General features: G+C 39.6%; 1 protein-coding gene across 5 annotated transcripts in view; it reads right to left on the bottom strand.

Annotated features, from left to right (window-relative positions):
* dlgap4b (discs, large (Drosophila) homolog-associated protein 4b) overlaps positions 1-24,198 on the bottom strand; it is a 97,416-nt gene that overhangs the window by 28,847 nt on the left and 44,371 nt on the right. For all 5 annotated transcript variants that reach the window (XM_068315639.1, XM_068315641.1, XM_068315640.1 and 2 more), the window contains exon 3: positions 36-1,291. In XM_068315639.1, coding sequence (XP_068171740.1) covers positions 36-1,232 — 1,197 coding nt within the window. In that variant the 5' untranslated portion in view covers positions 1,233-1,291. The remainder of the gene's footprint in view (positions 1-35; positions 1,292-24,198) is intronic.

Genomic DNA, 24,198 nt, shown 5'->3' with positions numbered 1-24,198 from the left:
TCATCACTCTATCGGTTCATGTTAGGATTACTCACCCTTCGTCCAACCTGCAGGTAGTTGCAGGTTAGCTCCTGTTGGCAAGATTTGGACTTGAGCATGGATCTGTCCAGGGTAGCTGAGCCCTTCTGGATCACATGTCTTGGCTGGCCCATGGTTAGTGCAGACCAGGACCCACCTTTCAAATAGTCATTATCATTTATTACCATTCCCCCTGTTCCAACGAGTCCACTATCTCCTCCAATCCTGGGCACAGAAAGTGCCTGATACTTCATGTCATTGGTGCTTTTGGAGGAGCTGATAGTGTTGTAGCCACTGTGGATGTATCTGCTGTTGCCCTCATGGTTATCATTGCCAACTGGACGGCCCAGAGTCATCATAGCCATGGTGTTGTGGTAGCTGCTCAAATCACTGCTGTCCAAATCGTCTGAGCTCCAATAACCCGACATGTTGGAGCGCGGTCGCCTTTTGGAAGTCGCCTTTGATTTTGTACCCTGATCTTTACTTTTTGATCTGCGATTCTGCTTACTGCTATCTTCAGTACCAGATGAGCCTCCGCCACTACCAGTGGAGCGACCGTTGACATTTCCTTTCATGGCTTGGCTCTCCATCGACTGGGACTTTGCAAACAGCTTCTGCACTGAGTGCAACATGTAACGGATGCGACCGGGACTGTCTGTGCGCTGTTTGGCTGCAGCTGCAGCAGATGTGCGATGAAACTGCAAGGTGCTGAATCCATCACAGCTTCCAGGTAGCTGCTTATCAAACTCCAGTAGACTGTGTGGTGCCTGGTTCTTGGTCATATGATGTGATATTGTTGCTGAGCCACTCGTAATCATAGGTGCTCGTCCACTGAGTCCTGCAATGCCCATGCCGGTTCCCATGCCCATAGACATGGATGTGCCCATGGTCCCTGTGCTTATCCCTCCAATACTGTCTTCTGGTGGGGAGAAGTCAGACTGATCATAGGAATTATAATGTATCCTGGGAAAGGTGCTACTGTTGGACAGCTGGTTGTTGAGGGGCAGCATGCAGTCTGGTGGAAGGGAGCCTGGGTTGGCTGACTGATAGAGATTGGGGTCCATGGCACCATAATGATCCATGGTGGAACTAAGTAGGAAATTGCTGCGAGGCAGCGTGCCAGTCCTCTGACAGTAGAGGGCCTCTATATGGCCTGAAGAAGGTTCACAGTTGTCAGACAGGTGTCTGTTACGATTGGTCCCCGACCCTTTCATTGTGGTGACAAGGTACAACCCTCCAGATGACCCCCAGGCCAGGAAGAGATGACTGTTTCCTAGAAAAAGCAAAAATAGTGGACAGAAACAACAGAGAAGTAAGAGGTTTAGAGATGTTTAGTACAGTACTGTATAAAAACATTGGTTTAGGCAGTATCGGTTCAGCTCACCAATGAGACAAACAACAGACTGGCTGTAACTTGAAAGAAAACTGCAGAGAATGAAGCAGATTGCTTCCCACGGTAAACATCTGACTTAAAACTGCTGAATGGATAGAAAAACAACTTGTGGAATAATAATGAGCTGCAGACAGTAGGCCCTGCCATCCTCAGCGGGAAAAAGAACAATTTCTGGCACTCATCCACGATTCCAGAAACCTCCGCAGCTATGTGGTGTAAAACATAGCTGCACGCCAACAGTCAGTAACAAATTTCATATTCATGAAAACAAGTTGTGACAAAACTTTGATTCTCAACTATTTCCCTTTGTAAGAAAAAAGTCAACTAATTGGACATTATGTTGGTTGAGAAGCTGAAAGAAGTTGCTTCCTTTCAGTGGAAAGCAAGCTAAGGGTGGCGGGCAGACTATCATAGTGAAAGCAGTTAGAAGGGTTTGACCGGTGGGAGGTGGGTTGTAGGAGTTGGCAACTATTTGTTCTCTTACCAAGTGTTGTCAACGCTCCACCAGGCAAAGAGAAAACGGTTTTATACATCTAACCATCCATCACCAATTCCGGACTTGAATTTTACACTCAAATCACTTGTCTCATCGGATGGTACAAGTGATTTGAACCAACAGTAGACAAGCTCAAAAATTACGCCGAAAACAAGAGTAAAGTCCACTGAAAAGAAGACATGTCATCCCAGTCTGACTTTGGAATCTCTCCGTTAACAACTTAAATCAGTCTTTACTTTCAGACATCAACAAATCTGGAAAAAAAAGGAGACTCTCTAGTGCAGTGTTTTCCAATTTGGATTCTAAATTACAGCACAGACACTCAACAATGTTTTTTTTTAAACCAATTAAGTTAAATTTTAAGATTTCCCATGGCACACCTGATTTCTCTCACAGCACACTCGCGCAATGTGGCACAGCGGTTGGGATACACTGTTCTAAGGTACTGTGACGCAGACAAGTAATGGGCTATTGAATAGAAGCTAATTCAACTGAGTTGTAGCACACTGAGGTACTGATATACTTTGCTCTACCTTGCGTTGACCTGTTATATGCACACACCTTACCCCAAGACACACAGCAGCTAGACATTCGAAAAAAAAATCTACATATAAATGATGAGCCTGGCTTCCATGCCATCATTATTAGCATGCTGCAGGCGAAGACTCATTTAGTGTCATTAACAGAGCCTCTCCGAGTGTCATCTCCACTGATAGTGTCAAATCCTCTAAATCCTTTTTACACCACATTAGCTAACGGCCTCATATCCCATAGTGACACACTACTCAGCTAAGCTTAGCACCCCATCTTCAAAGTGTCAACCAGTCCTCCACAAAATGACAATGATATTCAAATTATGAACGGAGGCGAGGTTGTAAACTGAACACTCTTGGTCAAAGTTTATGTGCTAGACAATTAGCTCATTTTGATGATTACACTCAAACTTATAGTCTTGTATCTCACTGCCATGAGACATGGTGTAAATGTGAACTACTCTGAAAACATTGTTAAAATGACATATTTCCATCTATTTGATGTATGCAAATCACTTATTTCATCTACAGAACATTTTGTCGAGACTCAGCTGTGGTTTTATAGCTGTGGTTTCCCAAATAGGCATCAAACCCATTTGGTATGTTAAACACCAAATGAGTTATTTTGTATGTTAAATAATACAGATTGATGGTTGATGAGCACACTGGACAGACAGGCAGACACCTTTTCGAGCACTTATATGCAAACATTGCCTCCACAATAATTTTTTCAGCCACAGAACAGATCTATTAAAGAGTTCACGGTCAATCATCTCATCTGTTAAAACAATATTATATGTCTGTACGCTCAACTCGGTGTGTGTGGCACATAAACACTCTTCATGTGTCTGTGTTTGTGTGTTTTTACACCCTTCTTGGAGCGTCTGATGACAGCATCTCCCTGCGTAGTGCATCAAGGAGCTGCCATCTGCTCTTCCAGCGGGAAAGGGTTATTTGGCACCAGGTCCACCTCATGACCTTACTCATTCTCACAGCAGTCATGCCGGCACAGCCAAGGGCAATTTCAACTATTAACCACAAGAGGGCGATCACACTCAATATAAGCAATTGCGCCCCAAATTCCATGGAAAAATCAGTACAAATGGCACAAATATAAGTAGAGAGAGGTGAAATTTTTGGGACAACAGCAGTTGAATGGAGAGAGAGATGTTAAATAGGAGCAAATAATTCCAATCAGGACCTTCACAGGTAATGTGTCTCTGTCAGCCTTTACCAAGTCATCTGCTAGCTTTCATTTAAACTTCTTTTTGCCACTTTTTAGATTTGATTTAAATTCCAACAATAGTTATCATGGTCAGATATTTCCTGGTATGAAATAGTTCTACAAACAAATCGATCCCTTTAGCTAATTCAAACTGAGATTCTTGAATAGCTTCGACAAACTCAGTCTTTTCTCTGAAAATTAGCATTTCTAAAGTTCGTCTGTTTCCCCAGAGTGAGAGTCTGGGTGTCACCCTTGACATGATCCTACAGTTTGAAGCACACACCAATAACATTATTTATTCAGCCTATTCCCATCTATCTAACATCAGTCACCTTTGCCCCTTTCATTCATAACAGTACTGATCTTCTTCTCCACACACTCTTCACATCTCGTATTGATTATTGCAACTCCAATCTCTATGGACATCTGTACACACTCCATACTCACCAGAACCCCTTTCTATAGTTATTACTTTTGTCCTTAAGTAGCTTGCTGGCTTCCTATTGGTCTTCTACCCTCTCAGATGCTCCTTCTGTATCAGCCTGTACCACCTGCCTATCTGACCACCATGGCAGTTAAAGCCTCCGGCCATGTAGGCTCTTGCCTCTAGACCGCCCTCAAATTATGCATCAGAAATACAGCCTCTCTTCATTCCTTTAAATCATACCTTAAAAAACACCTTTTCATTTGCACATCCATGCTGACCACTTCACTATGAGCAATTTAGTCGTGAATTAACCTACATTGAATGTTTTTGGACTGTGAGAGGCAACATGCAAGCTACACAATAAATATTTGTATTAAAAATATCCTTAATCACCAACTGTCTGTCACACACCTTGCAATGCCAAGTTTTTGACCAGTTGCTCATTTCCAAATGGGCACGTCTGTGGGTGGCCAGATTAAGATGAGATACATCATCCCTTCATCTGAGCAGCACTGCACAGAGAGACAGTTTTACAGGAGACAGCTCAGTCATTTAGCCAGAGAGCCCATCTGCTCCATAGGCTTACAGCACTGCCATGAAACACAGGGGGAGGTCTGTGTGTGTGTCAGTGTGATGTGTCTGAAGGCAATGTGTGTTACATGTAATGAGGGAGGCACATGCAAGCTTACAGATTGCTGGTGAGAAGGAAGGGACAGAAGGAAAAAAGGAGAAAATGCTTTAGGGAGAAAGGTGTGGATTTTGACAGCAGCGAAAATGAAAGGAATGTAAAGTAAAAGAGAGTGGTGTGAAAACGAGTATCTGTTGTAAACTGTGTGCAGTAAGAAATACAAAGAAAGTTAGAGGATGAGAGGCATGATCTGAAGTAGGAAGACTGAAAGACAGTACTGAATGGAGTGTGTGCCAGTTCAGGGTAGCTATCCAAGAAAAGGTTCAATGGGGTAAAATGGTTGATGTTTAAACATGTACAAGATATTAATTGAACACAACTGGCTGAGACATTAGAATGATATTTGTTTGAAGTTTTGAGGATTCAGTTCAGTGAAGAAGCAATGGAATGTTTGTCACTGAAAGCCTTAAAGAGTTGGATGTTTGTGTTGAATGAAGGCCCAAACATGCGTGTTTCATGTAGTTAATGTTAAATAGTTTGTAGTGTGTGTGATTGCAGAGTGTGTGTGTGAAGCAGGCTAACCTTGTCCTAATTACACTATAATTGTTCCATCAGTGCTGTGCTCTGGCCTATTTTCACAGCTATAAATTTATCACTCTCCCCTCTGTTGTGATAGATGACCCACTCATTTTAGCCAATCTCTGAAGACTGTGAGCCAAAAAGGAAGTTCAGTGAAAGACAGCAGCACCACTTCACTTCTTGCTTTAGAATTATGCACATCCTCAGGACTGCTTCTGTTCAGCTGTTGATTGACGTAATGGCTATGAAATTATATTGTTACCATTGGTTGTTTTCCAGATGACAGATGATGCTTCAAAAAAACAGTGAAGACATTTATTAGCTGAATGTGCCATCTGGAGATCTCTGGAGCGTTGTTACATTTTAGACAACTCTTCCTTGGACAGAGTCTCCATGAATATCATGAAACCCAAGCAGTGTTCAGAGACTTCAGTGTTTTACACTGAAAAATGTCTGAGGTTGGGAATTTTAGACCTGGTTTTCAATTTCTATTCAGACAGTGTTGTTGACCTCTGAATTACCTGTAGGGCAGACAAGATGTTATTTGTACCTTTTACACAGAGATCACGCAATAGCACCACAAGAACACTTCTCTTTGGTGGCTATGTTTATTTGCTGCGAGCACAACACCCCTCTGGATTGGGATTTTGGACAAACGTATAAATTGACGTAGAAGAACAAGATCAGTGATGACAGTGACTTTTATAAAATGCGTTGACACAACGATGAAATAATCATGCACTTCTCCTGTTGTATGGTGGTAGACCTTGTCCTGTGATTGGTGGGTAAGGAGCTACAGGAGCTCATGCTGTCTCAACAATTCGAAGACATTTTTTCTTTATATTTGCTACAGCAGCTATTTCAACCTTTGCACACATGAGGTCTTCAAGATGCCATAGCCCCATTTTGCCACCTTACAGAAATCAATTTTGTGCTGTAACTGCCTGCACTGCTGGTTCAATAGTTGAACACCGATGACCTCACCATTGGACTTTAGTGACAAAAATACAGAATGATGAGGTGTAATAAAACACAAAAGACTGGTGAAATGTTACATTTTGTTTGGGCTCAGATTTGTAAACACAAAAGTCATTTCAAGTCAAAAGTCAAGTCAAAAAGCTAATTTTATGATTTATTCTTTCTTGGAACAATAAAAATAGAGACACTTTAATTATTCAGTAGACGATTCAAAAAGTGAAGACTCAATTAGAGCCATCAGTGTGCCCTTTTTGAATAAAGACCTACAAAAACATGAAACATCTACATGGGGTTGTGGGAGCAAATGTCAAACACTGAGCAAATCACCTGACAGTTACGGGCAAAACTGTTAATTAAATGGACTTGTGAACACTAACAATTTCCCTTCTTATCAAGGAGTTAAGAGTTATTAAGAGATACACTTTCTTTTAACCTCTATCGAAATAATTTTTATATAAAACAATTCTATTATATTGTCATTCCAGTGGAAGGGATGCAATTAAGCACAAGTTGAAAGGGTAAAATGGGGTTTGAGATATTGAAATTGGGTGACTCTTTTCCAAAGTCAAGAACTTTTTCGCAAAACATTCTAGCAGCATTTTCTCTGTGAACAGCAAAATATATACAAATAAAGAAGAGACTAACTTTGGGAGACTTGGTTGGCTACAAGGTTGCAACAAACGGTACTCCTTTAGATTGACTGATACGATAAATTTCTCCCCCAACTTCGTTTTGTCTATAAATGTAAAATAAAATTCTTCAATTGTTTCAAATTACTTCTTTGGGTCAAACAACATTCAAATACTCACAGACTCTTGGTTAATTTAAAAAAAGACACTTTACATTTAAATAGTTTAAGGAAGAACTGCACATTCAATACAATAAGAGGATAATCAGGATAGGATAATAAGGATGATAACTAATGATTTTCCCACATACAAATGACCATGTCAGTTACCTCCACCATGGAGGTTATGTTTTGACCTGTGTCTATTTAGTTTGTTGGTGGGTTTATTGGTTGGTTGGTTGATTTGTTTGATTATGTCACAAAAATACTGGAGGGATTTTTAGTCACACAGGCATGGACTAGTAAGAGGTTCATTAAATGTTGGTGTGGATCAGAAAAAAGGGGGGCCAGTCACATGAATATCTTCCCAATTTTTCAACTTTGTATGAAGGGGTGTAATTGACATTCTCTATTATGCGAAAAAAAGAAGAAGAACCAAATTACCCAAAAGTTGTACAGGGTCGATTGAAGACCCAAATGAGCGAAGACTTACAAAATCTGCATGAAGCAAGAATAGAGCTTACTACATCAGCATCATTTTAGTACATCCAGTCTGAATCCAATTTTAAGACATAGATATGGTGAGGTCAGAGATGACGTAGCACTACTACATTTGGGAGAGTATGTTTATATTTGGGAACAACACAGATTTGGGTGTCTCTCAGTGGGGCACAGTGGAAGGAGAGAGGTTTGGGTTACAGCTGTGACCTCCATCTCTAGATTCAGGGCAGATCTGAAGGACTAGTGGAAGCAGACATACAGATGAGCACATGTGCATGAGCACACAGGCACACAGATATTAGGTCACCTGATTGCAAAAAATATTTGTCCACAGGATCCATTTTAAAGGATAGAACTTTAATCCTCAACTTCTATTTGATATCAAACCATTACATTAAATCAGAGCAGTCTTATTATATGTAACCGGAAATAGTAATGATTGTGTTAATATCTGAGGTTTGATCTTTAATGCTATTACACAACTAAAAATGAGGAACTGTTTACATGGTTACGCAAAGGGATAAGATTATTGATGTTTCCATCATGAGTGAACTTTTATATGACTTAACAGCATTAATGAAAGCTCAAAACCACATTGCTGAACTACAGCTGAGATATGCCCAATTTTGTGCGAGCTGCTTCACTGGATGTGTGTGAGTTAAGCATAATGCTCACACAGCTTGTTATGAAGAATCATACTTTTAAATCCCACAAGGATAACACTTCAAATCCACCCACTTGAAAATGCCGAAGGCCTGACAGGAAGTTTCCTGGTTCAGTGTAATGTACCCACACTGCTTTGACATCTGCAGAGAAGGCACTGGTCCAATCTGATTGCCTGTTGTGAAAAGTAAAAGGGGAAGAGTCACTTCCTGTGGAGATATGATGGGTGGGTGAGGACGGGGGTCCACTGTGGATGCCAAATAGGTCAACGTTGCATTCATGCCTCACAATCCCCACTTGAGGTCACAGCAATACCCTAATGGCCATCTGTAAACCTATCAGCCCGTCAACAGGACAGGGATGAGCCGTTACCATGACAACACTCATAAAGTCAGCCAGAGAGGTGGAGATATATATACAGAGCTCTGACATTTAGGACATGTGAGCTACAGCCCTCAGACTGAATAGCTCTCCAATGTCAGATACATCATGTGACTTTTATGTTCAACACACTTTACAAAGCAGCCGAGTGCAGATGACACAAGACAGGATTGTCATTAACTTTGCAGATATTTTGGTCATAAATGTCATCATTGGAGAGGTGATGAATGTCATTGCAATTCATATAGTTAGTTACTGAGTTCATTAGTTGGTATGGAAGAGATTAACCGATTGATCAATAAATCAGTCCCGAGAGCATGCCATAATAGCTAGAAGTGACTTTAAAGCACCTTTGACGCGTGCACACAGACAAACAGGGCTGCTCTCCAACACTCAAGTTGGGGCCTTCTCAAAGACCATGCATATTTGGTTCAATGTCATAAAACAAATCTTCTATATTCTATCATTAAACATTAAATGATTGTTAGCATGGCTCCGAGATGCCCTGGCATCATCTCCAGGGTGTACCCTGCCTCTTGCCCATAGCGAGCTGGAATCAGCTCCAGCAACACCTGTGACCCTCAAGGTAGAAAAGTGGCTGTACGTAGACGAGTCAATTAAAGTCATCTCATCTTCATTGGAAAATGGATGAATAGATTGCTAGCATTACTTGTTATGCACTGAGTGCTTTGTCAAATTTAAAATTTTCTTTTCCATGAAGTAGAATTGTTGAATGTGATTTGCATTTGTTGTAAAACTGGCTTGCAATAATGTGAGATCAAATATTGGTATAATATTGGGGAAATAATGTCTCTCTCTCACCTGAAAAAAACAAAAAAATGTATTCAAAGGTGCCAGAATGAAGTCAATTATGCTGTGATGATAAAAAAAAGATGAAACTGCTCATATTTTTTTTCATAAAATGAAATACCTCAACTTCACAGTATTTTAATTTGAACCAAAGAGAAAGTGTGTTAAGTAAACAGGTGTATACAGTTAAATAAAGGCCTGTTTTGATGTTATATTCATAAAGTAGGCTGTTTTACTGTGTTAAAAGACTGCCTAATGAACCTCCTCCCACGAGGATCCTTCGTACTGTGGTATGAATATCACCACTGAGACTCATTACTGTGGTAAACTGCATTGAAGCAGGTAATGTAAATCTTTGCTGATGGGATCTTTGAGTCAGAGAGGATGTCGACCTTGACACAATAACAGAGTGACATTAATTAATTTCTTGCATGTTCTATTCACAGAGTAAGTTAGCTGTGTGCTTTTACCTTCGTCCTGACATAAAAACAATTGAACATGTTTTCTCCTCTGTGACTCAACTAAAAATACAAGTGTTTCAGAGGTAGTGGTACAACGTACATCTCCTCTATGGGGATAACCACTGACTCATCTTTGTTTTTAGGCATCATAAATAATACAAGGCGCAGCTAAAATATCACATACCACAAGGGCAACCGATTACTTTTTTATCTGATAGTGCAGCAAAATTCAATGGTCTATGAGCCATCCTCCCACCAAGTTTCATGAAATTGTGTTTGTGTCAGTTTTTTTAGTCAAAAGCAACCAACCAACAAACTTAGTGACCAACAGAGTAAAAACAGGTCCATGGATAAGAGCACTTATACTATGTCAGACTGAAAAGTGGGTACTCCTTGCTTCCTGCACACATAGGAAGCTTTTTAATAGCACAAAATGAAAACTTTATGAGCTAAGAGTAAATCAAGAGGGACGAGTTCTACAGTGGTCACAGTATCCTTGGTTTTGCGTGCAGACAGCTTGGAAAGAGTGATGCATCAATCACAGCTGTTGTTTCCTCCCTACATCCTCATCCACAAAGTGAGCCAATCAATCATAGCGCTTTAATATTGTGGTTGTATCCATTAAATGTTTCCTCTGTGAGCAGTTTGTATTGATCTGAATGAACCCCAGCAAAAGCTGTCAGTTTCACTTTGTTCCAAAAAAGGAAACCATGAATTAACTTGCCACAAAGAGGGTTGCATTGTTAAATTGCTATCAAGTAATTCCTCTGTGTACCATGAATGTACAAAAGCAGGGTCAAAGGCAACCTCCACATCCTATTTTAATATCTGGCACGGCCTGTTTGGAGTACGGAGACAGCTATGTCCTCTCAGCCCCCTCTCATGGGATGGATTGAGAGGAGTCCTGTGACTGGAGCTGCCTCTTATCTCCTAACTGCAGCAACACATCTGGCAGGACCCCTCTTTCTGCAGATATCCGTGAGGTGCCTGTGTGTGTGAACGCTGGCAGCTATTTTTGTATGCAAATACATGTTTCAGAGTGCATGTGTGCGTATGTGATACAGGATGTGTGGATTGTTAGTATTTGAGAGAAAATATGCTGACAAAACAGTGTGTGAAGAAATGAGGGACAATGGCATGATATTGTGTGGTTGCAGGTGAGAAGTTGTCATAGTCGTGGCTCTGATCCTGAAATAGAATCTGGTGCAGCATAAAGCGTACAGTGTGCTTAAACAGTAGATACATACAATGTAGCCTAGAATTTAATGAGAAGTTGCCAAATGTATAAATATGATAAACATGGTCAGGCTTGACTCTCAGTGACCCTCATTGACTCTCCAAAATATTCATAACATATCAAATCCAGGATTAAAAAGTTTTCTCAAATCAAGTAAATCCAATAAATTCCAACATTTCTATCCAGTAAGTAAAATGGACAGCATATTCCTCTTTGTCACCATTGCTTCAATGTATGAGTGTATGGAAAAAGCTAGACTGTTGCAAGAAAAAAACCAAGTTGTTATTTGTAGCCAGAGTCTTAGCACTGGCAGGTATTTTAACTTCATTTCAAATAAGAATTACCTTCAAGGGAACACTTAAATGAAATTTGTATACTTTTTTTTTTCAACAGTTCATTCTTTTTTACATTTTTTGGTTATTTTGAGACAAGCAATGTTTTGATTAGCCATTCATTTTTCAAGCCACTATTTGCAGTTGCAGTTTTTTTTACAATACAGTTACTATAGTTGGTGAACATAGTATAACATTTATCTGATAAAGATTTAGATATTTCGTGCTATTTTTGATGGTTGGTGGAGACCAAACAATGGGACCATGAATATTTGATTCACTGATTGAATGAACTTCGATAACATTGGTATTGCTCTGTGCCTGCTATCTGCCTGAACAGGAAATTGTTTTTTGACATTCCTCTGAACAATAAAAATGATAATTCATCAGGGATGGGCTTGCAGCTTATTGCAATCCAATAAACAGAGGTTTAAACTGATAATGAGGAACGCGATGCTGCGTATTTGGTATCTGACCAAGATTAACGATGAACATAAATCTCTCCTTAAGTGAACATGCTATAAAGGTTGTGTGCACTTGTTCATATGACCTTAAAGTCTTTGATGCAACAACTCTCTGAAAGCTGCAGCTTCTTATTCATGCTGTGAGTAGCTCTAGCAGACTACACTGCTTGAAAGCTGCCTCACCAGTGTCAGGTCCACATGAGGCAGTCTTGCTGGGTTTTAAAGGCAAGTACTGAGGCTTCTGGATAACACCCTGGAAAGCATCAGATCCTCTTCAATTTTTGATCGCGCCTTAAGCTTTCATTGTGCTCGGGGTGACAAACTAAAGCCAGAAGTGTAGCATATTACTGCAGGAAAGGTTTGAATTTCACAAGCTTATTTTACAGTGAGTCATTCTCTGATGTCCCTTCGATGTGTTTGCAGTGAATAGCAATTAACTTATAATAAATGATTTCGGTGGTGAATCCTGTCCCTGATGGTGGTGAAGAGAAGGCAGATAAAGGATGGGGGTCAAAGAGTATGGCTTTGTGTGTCCATGAGTGCTGTGTGCTCAATTAGTGTTCACTCAGTTCAATTAATTTAAAAGCAACACTACTAGTTGAGTGTACGGTGAGGTCAGCCAAAGGACTTACATTGGCAGTTCATTTCTCAGAGGCCTCAATCTGAGTAGGATGAGATTTCCTGAAAGTGATATGGGTGAAACCGTGTCAGTGTTTATGTTTGTCATGAACCCAGACAGGCATGTCATGCTTTACTTGTTAAATGAAAAGAAACCCTGAGCATATTTTGCCTCAGACACACACCCTCCCACCCACAGATATATACACACAGCTCCACCTTGTTGTCATCTTCACTTCTCCATGCCCTACTTTCTCCCTTTCCTCCTCCTCTTCCAAACCTTGGAGGGTACTACAAAGGCACCAGCTCACTTTAGCACATTTCAATCAGTGCAGCTTCCATCTCATGTACATTTGAGCCTGCTGTGTCACAGAAGCAATAGTAACATTGGATCAGGCTTATTTCAAACTTAGTCTCTACAAACAGTTGTATACACACCATTTGTTCTGTCTGATGATTTAGATTCATGCTCTTGCAAATTACAGTGAGGGGCACTTGGACATCTGCAATATTTATGTGCATATGTGTGCACTAATTTAACCAAATATATCATGATTTTTATGTCACATACTACAAAATCTATGTCTATTCCCTATTTCAAGTGTCAGTCAGAGAAGGATTTAAAAACTTCATGGCACGGATTACAAAAGCAGACCTTTAAAAGTGCTTTATCAAACCTGCAGAGAGCGACTATCTTCAAACATCATGGTCACAGTATTTTACAAAACAGATTCCTCTACTCACAGAAATTCAGCAAGGAGATATCTTTGTTAATCTGTCTTGCAAGCACTCAAATACCCAAAGTGAATTGAAGTATAACCTTCATGCTAATTCTGAAATACCTCTACTCCAGGTTTTATTGTGCTCAATTGTTCCATCATATGTTACATTTATGTTATTAAAATTGTCATATGTTTTCTTTGAGGTCTTGAGAGAGTGGATTGAAGTTAAACAGCCCAATTATTCAACACAAAGGAATGCGTTTGTTGTAGGACAGATACATCCAGACAGACGATGGTGCAGGTGATCCTCCAAGGTTGAGCAGCAAATGGACTTCTGTTTAAGTTTTGAAGACATTTCACCTTGTATCCAAAAGGTTTCTTCAGTTCTAACGGCTAGCAAATGACTTGTGCCTTCACTGTCCTTGACAACCCATAATAAGGCTTTTGAAAGTGTAGTTATAACACCTCTCATGGTGTTAACAACCTCAAATATCTCTTCATCTCACTAGCCAGTATGTCACAACTGAACTTGGACTTGAACCGGAATGCACGTCTCAAAAGAAAGTTCAAATCAGTAATCTTTATTAACAAAATACCAACTGAAAACCACTCTCACAAAGGTAAATATCTTGGACCAATAACAAGGTTTCAAGGTTTCAAAATTATAGTGTCAAAGTATCGAAGAAAATCTAGACCTTGTATCAGACAATAGCAAGACAAAGGATCCATGAATCATCATAACATGACAAGACACGAGAAATGGACTGGTACCGGTTCTCTAGAGCCAAAATTCAGGATCAACTGGCACAGCCCAGGACAAAGGTAGACACAAACTACTTATACGTGAGATAAGGGGAACAGGGAAGGGTCGAGTGCCAAAACGAAACAGGACATGGATTACAAACCAAACATACAAAACAAAAACCCAACAAAACGTAACTTCCCACATATGACACAATGAGAACTGAAGACACCTTTTGGATGAGGAGTGAAGTTCAGTTGCTTTGGATTTAAATTTCAAGATCTTTTATAAATTCATTGTGAGGAAATACATCATCATGTCTCTGCAGATCCATCAATAGGGAATGACAAGAATTAAAGCATTGCCTGAAATGTGGAAAGTAAATATTGCAAATGATAATGAGTGAAGATGATTCTCCATATTTTTCAATTGAGTAGATGAAACTCTGTGTAGGTTCTCAGTCATCCAGAGTGAGATAAATCAGATAAATTTCTGTTGGTTGAAGACATTTCAGATCTCATCCATGAGGCTTCTTCAGTTCTAACTGACTGGTACAGAGTGGAGTCTCTACCAGATTCTTTTTTGCTTTTCTTGATTTAAATCAGTACATTAAGCTTCCTTACACTTCCTGGAAGAGTGCGTTCTCATTCATAAAGCACAGATGAACTTGAATCCAACACAAATGTGGGGCACTTTATGGAATTTGGAGGACTGAATTGTGAATGAGATTCATGCCAAGCCACTCATCTCACATTTCATAACACTGCAGTTCTGAGGGACTAATGTCAAACTGCACTTCACTGCACCAGCTTTGTTGGGGTGGAGTAATATAAATTAGAAATAAGATTGAGAAACAGTTTGAAGCACTGGGCCAGAGGGATCTGCTTCATTTAGGAAACGCATTATAAATGTCTCTTCACTGGCTGAGGAAAATATCTAATGGAAACTTTCCTCAATTGAGAAACAATTAAATTAGTTTCAGATTTTGCAACTCAATTGAGCGTAATGATGACTGAAGGTTAATTGTCTCACAGCAGGAAAAGTGTAGTTGAAAATGAAAAAAGAGAAAACCTTCCCGCATGAGATATTTCATAGAAAATTCTGTGATTAAGGTTGATTTTGGGGATTCGCTGACAGTGGTGACCTTTTTTATAATAATAATAATACTAATACTAATAATAATAATAATAGTAATAATAATAATAATAATTGTTATTATTTTTGTTGTTATTATTATTATTATTATTATTATTATTATTATTATTATTATTAAAACTCTTATTGAAACCTTTTCATTTATATTTATCTTTGATTTCTCATATAGTGGCACCACCAAATCAGAAAAGTACTTGAGCAACTGATGATTTTCTGATGAATCTCACCTGAACTTTGTATTTAATCCTATTAATGTATAGGTTATATGGAATAGTTAGTTAAACTTCCACGGAGCAGAACCCTTACACCAGGGGTGCTCAACACGTCGATAGTCAGTTCTGATAGGTTACGACAGTTCGGGTAGATTGTATGACATTTTTTAGATGTCATCCTATTTTTTATCTCGTTACATCTCATATTAAGATCATTAAGTTCAAATACCGTTCCATCATGAGTGATGATCATTTAGAAGTGTGCTTGAGGGTGGCTCGCAGCAGCTACTATTTGGACTATTCATCCCTGGCTATTTCCATGTAGTGCAACTCATCAAAGTAAACTCGGGAAATGACCAAATAATTACATAATAAATTGTGTTGTGTTGTCCAATATGGGCTCGTGCACTACATTGTGCACTAGAAGAATTCTCAATATATTCATAAATACACATATGTTTTGTATCTTTGTAGTAAGTAGATCATTTTGACTTGGTCATTTTAGAAGTAGTTTACATGCTCCAAAGGTGTGAGTACCCCATGGTACTGGAAATAAAAGACACCTTCTTTGGTTCTCTTGGCAAAATCGATACAGGTATTTTTCACTCTACCGTTTTACATATAAACATTTGTTTGGTCAAAGGTGTATTAACTCATGTAAGCAGGCTCACATGTGAAATTAAATTGTGATCATAGTTTGCAATACACCTGTTTAGCATAGCCTGGTCAGCATGACCCAATGAGCATGAAGGCATGCTAATGTTTTTTAGCTCAAAACAGGTCTCACAGAAATGCTCGCGTGTTCTTCTGGTTGGTCAGTTTAACAGTCTGCAGAAGGATCTTATACATCATCATTTCTATTCCATTTATTTTTCACTAAACTGTGTTGGTGACAAATAACTATAACCAAGAATTTATCAAGGCGTTGTTCCAAAAATGGACTTGTGTATACCTGAGCATAATTTTTGTTCTAATGATTACTGATTTTAGGGGTTTAATTATATTCTAATAGCAGGATGTAAATTGTGCAAGCAATTCAAGTGTTGTAGGAGCTATATCAAGCTGAAGAGGACAGGCTGATGAGAAGGCCAACAGACACGAGAGTCCTTCAGAAATCTGTTGGACCATTTCATGAAGATGGGGATGAGAACTTCTCCTACTTATGCAATTTGTAATATTCAGTGAGAAAATGGGAGGCAACTTTAGTATGACTCAAAATGAATCCCACAAATGAGGCAGTGTGACAATGATTTGAATGGAATCACACAGTCTCCATAAATCTCTGCATGTTATAATTATGATAATGACTCAGGCAGCGGATATAATGACTCAATAAAATGTCATCACAGCAGAGAGAGAGAGAGAGTGATCGAGAGAGAGAGAGAAACAGAGAGGGATGAGAAGTAAGTTTATCTTATGGTAAAACGTAAATATTATGTTTATGAATATAACTTTTCAGAATTTTTTCTTTAAGAATCACATTGAGCTTTAATAAAAGCAGTTTGGCTATTATAACTGTCACCCATCTAATGCAATTTGAATTTTTTAAAAAATGTTGCACATTAGTCATGAAGATTTAAGTGATAATCAGAATTTGTTGTCCTGGAAAGCAGAAGCCTATTCCAGCTGAGAGGTAGGTCACTCCCCCCTCACATTCAATGCTTCATTTTCCGAACTGCTTCTTTCTCTTTTGTGGGTCATGGGGGTTGCTGGAGCATATTCAAGCAGACACAAGGGCATGAGGTGGGGAGACACTCCGGACATGTTGCCAGTGCAACAAATATCAGGCACTTTTTGTCTCAAAAAAAGTGCAGAAAAAAACACTAAAGTCCATGCATTACTTCCGTATTGAATTATTATTGTTGGCCCTCATCAGGCCGTCCCCCTGCGCTTCTAACGACTGTCCAGCTTGTCCAGACTGCTGCTGTGTGAGCACTAACAATCACCAGTGGAAGAACACCATTCATCTCATAGCGGATTCACTGCAATGGTTCCCACTAAAATCTACTGCAGAATTCAAAATCCCATTCATGCTCTCATGTGGCTTGGCTAGGCATAATCACATATTACCCAACAAGAACTCTGCGCCCCCAGAATGCACTGTTACTCACGGTTCCTAGAGTTCCAAAGTATAATGTGTGCCAGAGCCTCCATTCAACAGCTCTTTTCCTGCGGATCCAATCTCTATTATCAGTTCTTTTTGATAAGACTAGTAGTTAGGGCTGACTCAGGCTAGCCCCTAGTTAGACTGCTAAAGGCTTAGACTGCATGGGGACTTCCAATGAAACACTGATATTGGCTCCTTCTCCTTCTGTACAAGCAGATGGCCGCCCACCTACAGCTGACTCCGAGGTTTCAATCTGTTTAAAGGCAATTTTTCCTTGTTGCTGCTGCCAATGGCCTGCTCAGAGTGAATGTTGGGTTTCAGTAAATTGGAGAATACGTTTCTAGAAATCCTCTGTATGGAAAATATCATTAGGTGAAGTTGGTTGTGATGTCCCTTGACATAATTAAATTGACTTGGATTAACTATTAACTACCGTAAATGAAACAATAATTGAATTTTTCATTCTTACCATCCCTTTTGAAAAATTAAAGCTTTGTCTAAATTGAACAAAGATAATTTTAATGAATGACTTGTAATTGACTTTTTTTTACATGCCAATTAAAACAGGCCAACAAAATCCCTTTGTTCTGCAGTGGATCAGAAAGAGTTAGAGGACTACCGTCTGTTTTCGTACTGTTTCTTTGAAGTTTGTTCGTGCTCTGAGGGAGGGGATGGATCAGAGAGAAAAAGTACTGGAAAAACAGGCAGCTCTGCCTGTCCGTGGGGCTAAAAAGTCACACAGAAGAATAAGTTGAAAATAAAACTTTTAGTGGACGCCAAGGTTCTGCTCCAGCCCATCTTTAGAACTTTAATGAGTTTGCACTTCAGTTTCAAGAGTTCTAAATAAATTATTAAGTCTACAGGGATGCAGTGTCAGTGCTAGACAAAGATCAATTGGTCTTTCCCTCCATCTTTTTATTAGACCTTGGATGAACTCATAAGACCAGTCCAATGCAATAAAATATTTGATTATTGAAAAACACCAACTCCTAAAATAAACCTCTCAATAACCTTATCACACACCTTTATTCTGGAAATTAATCAGAAAAATAAGTGATGCATCAGTAAGTAAAGCAATTCTCATTTAAACATCAGTGAAAGTCCTCAAATCAAATTGTCAATTTAAGTTTAGACTTTCGATTTAAAGGAGTTGTTACGGATATGTTATGTAAACTGATATTAAAAAGTCTCTTCTATTTCATACAGATGTTTTAATTTTCTAACAAGCTATGCCAGTAAGGAAATGCAACAGCTCAGCTGTGGTTCACATCACACGTAAGCTTTTTAAAAAGCAACGGACAAATTTTAACAACAGAATAATGGAAAACAGGTTTGTCCAAAACTTTTGCTCTAAAATATCACACCTTAAATATCCAGTAAAGACAATAAAAGAAAGTAATTTTGTGTATTTGCAAACCATAAATAAGTTTTCTTTGATTCTCCACTCTAATATGGGTTCTTGGAGAAATACTAATATTTTGCCTATACTGTACTTTTGTTAAATCCAATAATAAATTATTCACAATTTAATTTACATCAAGTTCTATAATCCTTTACGACTGCACTGATACGATGGTTAATGATTTTGACTTTAATTAATTCACTTACAAATATTTATGAATTTCAGCTGTAATTTATTGATTTAAACTACTGTATATATTAGAGCTATACGTCCACAACAGTGAGAAAAAATATTATGTTAAAATCAAAGAGCAACTTTGAAAGCTGCTTTCCTCCACACGAAACCTCTTAAGGAAACTATTTTGCTGACAGATAAGTTAATTTCTTTAATTTCCTACAACTTTAATTTCCTACAATTAGAAGACATCCCTGAATCATTCCGCTGAATCAATCAGACACAATAAACTATAATGAATTAGTGCTGAAACACATGGCTTTATACTTCAAAGTTCAAACTAATTGAAATCGATATGTATACCTACCATTTGGCAAAAAGTAAACTACATAAGGCTCATTTGTTCAATTGCTAACTCCTACACCAACCAATCGATGTCCTTTTAAGGCTGAGAACAAGATTCATTGAATGTTGCAGCACGCCACACTCAGCAGTAACTGTTATTTAAGCCAAATAATCCATATATGTTTCAGTCTAGTGACAGACGGTGTAAATGGAGACTGCTGGTCAAATACAGAACAACTGTGACCACAGCATGCTAGCTCTGCAGGACCTGGCTCAAGAAATAGATGCACTGCCTGCAGTCAATATGTGCATATGCAAACAGACATGGGCACACACACACACACACACACACACACACACACACACACACACACACACACACACACACACACACACACACACACACACACACACACACACACACACACACACACACACACACACACAGTATAATTGAACTAACCCGTTACATACAGTATACTGTATATACAAATTATAAAGTTATTTAATTAGACCATGTAGATGTTGGCATGCTGCAAGTTTTCATTTTTGCAAACATAAAGAAAAAGCTCATTATTATTTTCTTCATTTTAGGAGGGATAATTAAGATACTGATATTTAGCAGTTAACAATGCTAATCATTTTTAGTTTAGTTTGTGCTACCATTTCCTAAGCAGCGTTAAACATCCTCTAAACTTTGTAGACTTTCATGGCAACACATCTTATAGGATGGTGTAATGTGGACACTCGTTACCCTGAGGTTCATTTATCATCACGTGCAGATCTGACCACTACGTGGGCTTTGGTGACATTTTTCTCATATTGTGAGGGGATAATATAATAAGAGAGATGTGTAGCAATGTATGACTGTAATTTAAGCCAACAAGGCAAGAATACAAACAAATCACTGAGCCATTAAACAGAGACGTGATATGACACCTTTAATTTTTAACCACCTTGACAGGTAAACAACACCCACGGTGGGAGAATAACTGAGTCACGGACTGCTATTGGTATCCACTATGTCGCTAGCATGGCTAATAAAAAGTTAAAGGCCTGCTGCAAATTATTGTTTGTCATCACACACAGACAGGAAGACACCTAATATATGTGAGTGTGGTATATGGCAACTGTGGACCTGTTTTAAACTTGTCAGTGATGGTATGTGATAGTATAGTATACAACCCACTGCGAGCCAGTGGGTTGTGTATACTATGCTGTGAAACTAACAGGGAACAATATGCCCACTATGCCTCTCAGCTAGGGTGATGAACGGCAGTGTTGGTTGAGGAGAATGAGCCTCAGGCTAACAAGTGTCCACAGAAGGTGAACCAATGTCTAAGCACTGGGACCTGCTGGTAAATGTAATTATTTTTCATATTGTGCGGGGACTACACAATAAAAGCATCACCTGAGGGAGATGTTTTAATCTGGTTTTATTTTTCAGCTTTAGAACAAGATGCGAGTAGAATAACATCAATGAGCCATGAAAATAAAGATGCATTATGACATATCAACTTTTTATTGCATTAGCTGGTAGAAGCCATTTAACTACCATTGCCGTGGCAGTAGCTCAGTCCACTAAGTCTTCATTTGGGGACCAGAAGTTACCGGTTCGAGACCCGAGTGGGCCAAAACATCCAGAGTGTGAGCTGACAGTGGGAGATGTAAGTTCACCTCCTGAGCACTACCGAAGTGCCCTTGAGCAAGGCAGGGCTCCCCCCTACAAGCTACTCATTAGGGTGCACCTCAAAGTAGCTGCCCATTGCTCTGTCTCCTTCTGTAGTTACATTGCATTTTTAAAGGCCCATGGTGTGTGTGTATTTCTAGGGCCTGTACACACACACACACAAATATACGTATATGCATGTTTAAAAAATATAACAACATTGTTATATTTCTCCTCCTTCATAATAAAACATCCTTCTTTCTGCCGTCTCTATGTAGGTGGAAACTCATAAAACACTTTCCAAGCCCTGGTGGGAGATGTAGATACATGTATGTAACTGAATAAGTCGCATTCAATTACAGTCTGTTGAGACCCATAGCATTACCAATCACGCTATTACCCCTGTCTTGAATATTGTACTGCCAACAACTATAACAGTGACTCACAACATCCTGTTTATTGGTTTAGAGCAGCTGCTAACGGCAGAATGTCTAACCTCGTTTCCTCCCCATCACAGTGACATTGTTAGCCTTGAACAGTGTCACTGCTGGCCTGTTCATTTTAAAAGAGGGAATCGAGTACATTAGAAAGGAGGTTGGGAGGATAAAAACCTAAGTGAAACAAATGATGTGCTTGCAGCGCCTGGCCAGACAACGCAGATTCACGGGAAGCAAAAGATGGATGAGAGTTGTTGGGGCGGCTTGCATGAGAGGAGCAAATTGGATTTCACAGTGGTAAACCAGATGGATGGATAGCGACCATGCCATCCTGTCTGCTCGGATTGCAGTTTTGATACCTCAGACAGGCAGGTGATAGGTAAATCCAGAATGTTGCATTTTACTGAAATTAGAAGGAATATGAACTGGCCAAAATCCCACTGACAACAGACCATTCAAACTTATGCTGCAAATATGTTTAGTCCAGACACATAAGGTGCAGCAAAATTGCATGCAATCACTTGAACGATCTCAAGGCTATTTTTGATATTTCTGTGATAATTTCATGCTGATTTGTCCAAGCAGAGTTTTCACTTTGCAGGGTTACTTTTTTTTCTTCAACAACCATATTTTAATAAAAAGCACAATCCAGTTATATTTATCTTTGCATTTCCACAGAGATAATGCCAAAGAATAAGCAGCTTGAGTAAACCTCTTTAAGTGAGGAAATATGAACAGAAGGGCATGAAGAGGGATATAGTGCTGCTGGAGATCACACATGCTTTTCTTCAGAATAATAGTCTCTAAATGGTCCATGTGTGCACTGCAGTTTGCTTTGTGTGTTCCTCCCAGTAAAGACGAGCATGAAACCAACATCTGGACAGTCTTGGAGCTCTGGCTCAGACACCTGCCATACGCCTCATGCAAGAAGACTGCATGCGTGTGTGTGTCTATGTACATCTATGCAGGTGTTCATTCAACATACATAGATTTTTCCTCCTGCTGGAAAATTACATAATCACTTCATTTGAGTCAGTTGTTTTCCTGGAAGGGACAAGCAAATGGTGAGTATCTCCAATTATGGAGGATAATAACTTGATTAATCAATCATCATCTGCAGCAAAGCTTAATGTTGAATGAATCTGAAAAATACATTTACTTTCTTGGGAAACAATAAGAAATGTTGACGTATTCAGCTTACTGTGATGAGACAATAATAAGCTATGAGTTGCCAAAATTTGTAATGTAGCCACAAGCCAGTGTTTTATTGTGCCAGTCCCAAGCCCAGATAAATACAGAGGGTTGCGTCAGGAAGGGCATCCGGCGTAAAACTTTTGCCAAATTAAACATGCGAATCAAACCTATGACTTCCATACCGGATCGGTCGAGGCCCAGGTTAACAACCCCGCCATCAGTGCTGTTGACCTACAGGATGCCGGTGGAAACTGGACTACTGTTGGTCTAAGAACAAGAGGAGGAAAGTGTGTTCTTAGGAAGAGAGAGAAGAGGAACACCAAGAGTATTGGACGTTGAATGTTGGAACTATGACAGGAAAACATAGAGAGTTGGTTGACATGATGCAGAGAAGGAAGGTAGACATACTGTGTGTTCAGGAGACCAGGTGGAAAAGTAGCAAGGCTAGAGGTTTAGGAGCTGGGTTCAAGTTGTTCTATCATGGTGTAGATAAGAAGAGAAATGAAGTAGGAGTTATCTTGAAGGAGGAGTTTGTTAGGAATGTCCTGGAGGTAAAAAGAATGTCAGATAGAGTGATGAGTCTGAAGCTAGAAATAGAAGGCGCGATGTTCAATGTTGTTAGTGGGTATGCTCCACAGGTAGGACGTGAGCTGGAGGAGAAGGAGAAATTGTGGTTGGACGTGGATGAAGTGATGCAGAGCATACCTAGAAGTGAGAGAGTTGTCACTGGTGCAGACTTCAATGGACACGTTGATGCAGGAAACAGAGGTGATAAGGAGGTGATGGGCAGGTTTGGTATCCAGGAGAGGAATGCAGAAGGACAGATGGTGCTTGACTTTGCAAAAAGGATGGAAATGGCTATAGTTAATACTTCCAGAAGAGGCAGGAACATAGGGTGACCTGTAAGAGTGGTGGTAGGAGCACACAGGTAGGCTACATCTTGTGTAGGCGGTGTAATCTGGAGGAGATCAGTGACTGCAAAGTAGTGGTAGGCGAGAGTGTAGCCAAACAGCATTGGATGGTGGTGTGTAGGATGACTCTGGTGGTGAGGAAGATGAAGAGGACAAAGACAGAGCAGAGGACGAAATGGTGGAAGCTAAAAAAGGGAAGAGTGTTGCATGACTTTAGAAAGGAATCAAGACAGGCTCTGGGTGGCCAAGAGTTGCTTCCAGATGACTGGACAACTACAGCTAATGTGATCAGGGAGATAGGTAGGAGAGTATTTGGTGTGTCATCTTGAAGGAAAGTAGATAAGGAGACTTGGTGGGGGAATGAGGAGGTACAGGAGTGTATACAGAGAAAGACGCTAGCTAAGAGGAAGTGGGACACTGAGAGGACTGAGGAGAGTAGACAGGAGTACAGGGAGTTGTAGTGTAAGGTGAAAGTACAGGTGGCAAAGGCCAAACAAGGGGCTTATGATGACTTGTATGCTAGGCTGGACAGTAAGGAGGGAGAGACTGATCTATACAGGTTGGCAAGACAGAGAGACAGAGGTGGGAAGGATGTGC

This window comes from Antennarius striatus, chromosome 5, assembly GCF_040054535.1.
Source record: "Antennarius striatus isolate MH-2024 chromosome 5, ASM4005453v1, whole genome shotgun sequence".
Classification (NCBI taxonomy): Eukaryota; Metazoa; Chordata; class Actinopteri; order Lophiiformes; family Antennariidae; genus Antennarius; species Antennarius striatus.
The sequence above is the reverse complement of the archived record's forward strand: the minus strand, read 5'-3'. Positions and strand labels throughout refer to the sequence as shown.